The following is a 6,270-nucleotide window of genomic DNA, read 5'->3' as shown; positions in this document are numbered from 1 at the left end:
ATTTATCACCGAGGGCAGTAATCTTATGATGTGGCTCACCTATTTTTAGTAAACGCTATTAACTTATTAGACAAAATTTAATTTTCCAATGAGCATGTCAAAGAGAGTCTTTAACCTTACCTTGCATCTCTTGCTATTTCTTAAAAGCTAAAGATCATTGTAGAATTTATTTTCAGAATCTTAGATTTAAATTCATATTGCTAAAATACATTTATGGCTTTTATTAGAACATCTTAGTGGGTTTTTCCTTATATATTTATATCCTAATTATTTTATATTTATAATTTTTTCCTTATATAACTATACCCTAATTATTTCATATTTATAAGTTTTCCTTTTCCTTTCATTGTAAAAGAACCATTTACATAATAAATTTTGGTGATTTTTTTCAAATCTATTTAGTTTTCTCTAAATAAAAACATATGACAAATGTTATAAAGTTTTTTTATGTGTTTATATTCATCTAAAACTATATTTTGTTTCGGTATTATACTTTATTTTTCTTTTTAACGTATATGGATTAATGTAAAACACTAAAACTTATGATTATGTGTTATTTTAGTGTATTTGGATTCATCTACAATTTATTTTTCTAAATTAATGATTTATATATGTATGTATGTGTAGGAAAATAGAAAAAAAAAATTAAAATTATTAAAAATATAAAAACCGGTTCGCCCGGCGGTCGAACCGGTTGAACCGGTCACCGGTCACCATACCAGTTCAACTAAAAAACCGGTTTTTAAAACATTGTTGTAAATACGATTTTCTTTGATCAATAAAACTCTACCTATCTTTTGGTGTTAATCTTTCATGACACCTTGAACTCGGTGGATTGTGACATTATGTTATTCTATTATAATAAAAGGTTAATCTCATAAGACATAATTTGCTCTTTAGATCATTTATTTTTCAATTGTATGCCCAGTTAACAAACTCATGGACCAAATAGTAATTCGAAACATCATTATCAATTAAACATAAAAAAATAAAAATAAATAAATAAATAAAATCTTTACTCCATTGAAAATGGGATTGTTATGTTCATTAACTTCAGGCGATTATCATTGTCATTATTTTCAGCAATCTCCTTCAAACTAGTCCAAGATTTTCTTCTTTTTCTATTAGTAGATGCATTCTCTGATTTTTTTGCATTTTGATCATTTGCCACTTTCTTCTTATCCCCTGACCTGTTCCTCTTCTTCTTGGACTCCAACAATGTCAATGTTGGAGTTGCTGGATCAGAGTCGTTTTTTACTAAAATACCCATTTTACCTTTGTCAGGGTCGTTTATTGTAGACCCAAGGGGAGCCAGTATAGTGTTTGGTTTCGGATGTGATTTGGGCTTTGGTGGCTTTGTGTTTCTTGGAGTGCCTCTTTTCATATTTTTGTGCATACAAAAATGACAAGTGTAGACAATGTTGTTTTGAGGATAATGAGAAGCTTTCTTGCCTTTGTGTCGAGCTTTTTGCTTGTTTTTTTCAATTCGGATTGTACAATTGTAGCCAGGATGAAGTATAGTTTCACATCTACACAAGAATCAAATGGTTTTATCAGGTTCCATTAAGAACACAAGATATGACCAAATTGCCCTTCATAGTATTGTGTGTGTAGAGAGAAAAAGAGAGTACCTTTGACAAGTAAACAGGGATGGATCAACTGGTGTTGCCAAAGCCTCGGAAGAAGCAGCAAAATGGTGACTAAAAAAGGCACCCAATGAAGGTATAGATGCATCACGAGTGGCCCACATTGCAAGATTCTTTATATGTTGTAGTTTTAATGAAGATTTAGCATTTGTCTGTTTCTTCCCTGTTGAAGCTTCTCTGATTGTGACTGACATTTGAGGTCCAGAAATTGCAGTGGAGGATCCTTTCTTGCCCATGTCTCTATAGTTTTCTGTAACTATGGTGGACTGGATCCTAATGAGCACAATGAAATAGTTGGAAACTAGATTGTTACTTTTGAATCTTGAAAGCAGTAAGTGAACAAGGCATGAATTGTCTTGTTTACTATACGTATCTTTTCAATAAACCCTAACAGTTGAATTTAGAAACATTTAAGGGTGTTTGGCCAACACATATTAACATATCCATTAGCAATTTGGAGGTTTTTTAGCTTTTAGCATAACTATTTTAAAGCATTTTAGCATAGTAAGTAAGTCGCTAATGAAATTTCAACCATGTACAATTGCTAGCCTGTTATCAACTCAAAATCAGAAATCACACAGCTTATTAACACACAATCAGAAATCAGAAAATCAGAATGTATTACCGGAGATGAAATCAGGTCGTCGGAGATGATGAAGACAGTCTACGGCGGCAGGCGGCAGCGATTGTCGATGGAGGCAGGGCGAAGGCTTCAACGGTTGTCGATTTCACCGGAGTCTGAACGAGAGAGAGAGAGAGAGAGAGAGAGAGAGAGAGAGAGTTGTGAACTTGTGTCGGCGTCGTCTCTCAAAGTCTCAGTAGCGACTGTGCGGCCAAACCCAAAAAGTTTAGTAAACTACCAAAACTGGTCCTTGTAGTTTGTAAACCACTATAAATATGTCCAAAAAAAATTCAACTTTGCATTATTGGTCTAAAAGACCAAAACAAAAAACATATAAAAACATATTGTTGATTTGGTCCCTACATTTAATTGCCGTTTATTTATTCCGTTAAGACATGCTAAATTGAAAAGATTTCCCACCCTGGTATATTTTCTTTTAATTATTATTATCATAATTATGATAGAAATATGTGGGTCATGCATATATATTCTTTACTTCATCGTTTAATGTCTCATTCCTTACATCATTGTTTAAAATCACTCGTTACCCACCACAGACATTGCCTCCACCTACCGCTAGTCATCTTCTCCAACCTCAACCAAAAGCCTCTAGTTCTATCCATCGTCCTTATCTTCGGCCCCTACACAACACCCGCACTCTATCGTCCATCTTTTGACCCACCCCATCCCCAACCACAAGCAACATCCTCTATATCTTCGGTCCCCATACAAGGAAACAACCTAAGGTAAATAGCACAAAAGACATTATGTTTACATGAAAATTCTAATTTGACACTGTGTTATTTTTTGTCTCAAATTTGACACTGTGTTTTTTAATTTGTTACAATTCTGACCACTTGACCGTTCAACCCGGTTACTGTAACGCCCGTAGATCCGGACTAGTCAATTTAGAGACAATGAGCATAAAAAATGAGTTTTGATGGAATATTATTTATAAGGATTAATCTTAACCATTTTATAATATATGTTACAAGGGTTTCGTACATATAAAGAACGCCGAAATCTGAGTTATAACGAAGAAGTTATGGCCCGTCGAAGTTTTACGGCAAAACCGGCACGACACGGCGCGACGTAAATAGTGAATTTACGATACAAGACTTTTTGGCCTTAGTGATCTAAACAAAAGTCGTAGTATACGTTAAACCGAGAGTGTGCATAAAAAGAACGCCCAAATCTGACTTCGTATGAGGAAGTTATAATTTTCTAAGATTTGGCATAGCAGTGCACAGCCCGGAATTCGAGTTTTAGATCGAGCGGTTTTTGGCCAACGCACAGTGTAATCACCTCCTACTGTTAAATTTAAGATCGGTCGAGAATTAGCCGACGGAGTAAAAAGGAAAGTTGTAGATTTTATTTTTACCTACGCGTGGATATAAATAACGATAAAAACGAAGCTCGTATGCGAAAGTTATGGACGAAGCTTAGTCTCTACTTTTCGAGCGCGACGAATTCGATACAGTTTTATAAATCCGAGATAGAATGAGAATTAGCCAACGGGGTCTAAATGAAAGTTTTAGTACTCGTAAATACCAACGCATGGATATAAATAACGTCAGAAACGGAGCTCGTATGCGAAAGATATGGACGAAGCTTAGTCGCTACTCTTCGAGCGCGATAAATACGATACAGTTTTTGTAAATCTGAGATAGAAGGAGAATTAGCCGACGGGGTCTAAATGAAAGTTGTAGTACTCGTAAATACCAACGTGTGGATATAAAGAACGTAGAAAAGGGAGCTCGTACGCGGAAGATACAGACGAAACTTAGGGGCTACTTTACTATAAAATCCCTATAAATAAATGGTGAACTCTTCATATTCTCTTCACACCATAAACCTTTCTTTCTCTCTCTAACTTCTCTCTAGCCTCCCTAAACCCCTCTCAAGTCTAGGGAACCTCCCTAGCACGAGAAGGAAGCCACAGAGCGCCCGATGGCTCCGAGAAGAAAAGCTTTCGGCTCGGAAACGCTGCTCCAACGAAGCCCAGTTTTTAATAAAAATCCGTTGTAAGTGAGCTACGCCTATACTATATTTAATATAACTTTTATTTAAATATAGTAATGTTATTAAGATCTTATAAGAATTATTTGGGCTATTATTATGGGTTATATAAGTGTCGTTATAATATCTTTTTAACCACTCGCGGTACGGGGAATCTGGTTTGGAGGGCCGCTTGGGTTGCTGGATTCAGAAGTGCTATATGCCAAAATGATCCTGCCCTCCGGTGTTCCATGTCTGACCCCTGTCTGTACATAGTGGGTGAAGAGTATTGTTTAACGTTTATATAATAGTAATAATAGCTAGACTATTAATTAGTCTCGGTGAATATTAGACTAAACTCTAGTGGTAATGATACTAGGTTTTGTCAAAGGAAAATTGTTTTAAGAGTAACGAAGCGTTGTCCGAGTACCGAGTCACCACCTTATCAGGTGAGTGCATAGTTACTTTCATCTTACACATAGATATGAAGTATTTTATATAAATTACGTGCTATGTGTGCATATTATCTGTATACTTGCTATCTATGATGGATGAACGATTTTATACATGTTTTAAATGATTTAAACTGTATATGTATTTTATATCTACAAAATATGTTGGGTAAAACATGGGTAGATGAATTATGAGTTGGATGATGAGATGAGATTTGATATAGACCACTAGATAAGGGTGAGAGGTGAACAATGAGGGAAGCCTTTTACCCAAGCGTTGGACCCGTCATCTAGCAGAGTATGGATGACAACCATAAACTATTCTAGACAGTCCAGTGGACCACTAGCAGGCTCGCAACCTGTAGGTGTTGTGAACGATGTGTTCACCCGATGTACTCTAAACCCGGGCGACTATGCAGACTTAGTGCCCGAATCCTGGCGATCATGCAGACTTGGTGCCTAAACCCTGGCGATCATGCAGACTTAGTGCCTAAACCCTGGCGATCATGCAGACTTGGTGCCTAAACCCTGGCGACTATGCAGACTTAGTGCCCGTTGTGTAAACTATGGCAACGATGGACGTCGTGATGATTCCTTAGGATGATCCTTAGGAATGAATGAACGAGGAATAGCTGATTCTTAGGGTACATCCTTAAGAATAAGGAAGATAATGGGGATGGGTAATTGGGTTAATTGTTTGATGATTAAATATAATATAGTTATATTATTGTGGGTTGAAAACCTTATGTACTCACCAGGTTTCCCAACCTGGCCCACTCAAGCTTATTTGCATCACAGGTCTCGATACGAAGCTGCTTTACACTAAGAGATTAAAGAGATGTAGATCACTAGTGTAAATGATTGTAAGTTATGTTTATGCTTATGTTTCTGTATTGACGATGACATCACAAATGTTTTAAAATAAATAAAAATACATTTCTTCGGAAATTCTTTGATAAACAAATTCCGCAACATTTTTATTAAAAGAGTTACTCTGATTTTTATAAAGCATAAACAAAATCGGTCTTTTCTAGCCGTGAAAATGGGGATGTCACAGTTGGTATCAGAGCATTAGTTTAAGCGAACTAGGAATATGGATTTATTTCTAGACTTAAACTTAGAATGTTAAGCAATGATTTGTGAGGAGTGTGTCTTAGGTAATACACCTGAATAGACACAAGCACTAGCTTATTTGTGGAAAATGTCTAACATGCTTTTATGTGCTAAATGATTTATGATGCTAAATGTCTGAACGGATCTATGGTCTGTTGCCGACCGGATCTGGAAACTTTATGTGTTCAGGTTTCTAAACGTTTAATTACGGTATTAGAACTGGCATGTAACTTTTCGGAGTAATAAGGAGATTTACACGTCGAACGTAAATAAAATCTTTCCTATCTTAATTCTCGTCATTACACACCGAACATATATAGATCGAATGGATAGAACCCGAAGCGGAGTCGGGAACGCAAATGGAAACAGGAATCAACCTCTAGTGGTTGAGCAAATACCTGTTGTGGTAGCCGCTCCTGAGCCAATCACGATGGCCGGA

At 36.2% G+C, this 6,270-nt stretch overlaps 1 protein-coding gene across 1 annotated transcript; it reads right to left on the bottom strand.

Annotated features, from left to right (window-relative positions):
- Positions 1 to 880: 880 nt before the first annotated feature.
- On the bottom strand, positions 881 to 2,478 carry LOC145119051 (RNase P Rpr2/Rpp21 subunit domain protein). Its single transcript, XM_079054691.1, has 3 exons — positions 2,272 to 2,478; positions 1,632 to 1,919; positions 881 to 1,529 (listed from the first exon to the last, which is right to left on the bottom strand). Exons 2-3 carry the CDS (start codon positions 1,880 to 1,882, stop codon positions 1,016 to 1,018), a joined length of 765 nt encoding a protein of 254 aa, XP_078910817.1. The 5' UTR covers positions 1,883 to 1,919; positions 2,272 to 2,478; the 3' UTR covers positions 881 to 1,015.
- Between the last annotated feature and the right edge of the window lie 3,792 nt (positions 2,479 to 6,270).

Source organism: Lactuca virosa, chromosome 6, assembly GCF_052849685.1.
Source record: "Lactuca virosa cultivar CGN04683 chromosome 6, Lactuca_virosa_CGN04683_v6, whole genome shotgun sequence".
Taxonomy (NCBI): Eukaryota; Viridiplantae; Streptophyta; class Magnoliopsida; order Asterales; family Asteraceae; genus Lactuca; species Lactuca virosa.
This window is presented reverse-complemented; position numbering and strand designations above follow the sequence as displayed.

Bases quoted from the DNA above. Each gene is read 5' to 3' on its own strand.
- LOC145119051 (XM_079054691.1), bottom strand. From the start codon at position 1,882: ATGGGCAAGAAAGGATCCTCCACTGCAATTTCTGGACCTCAAATGTCA. The intron at 1,530-1,631 runs GTACTCTCTTTT...ATTCTTGTGTAG, and splicing joins TCCCTGTTTACTTGTCAAAG to ATGTGAAACTATACTTCATC.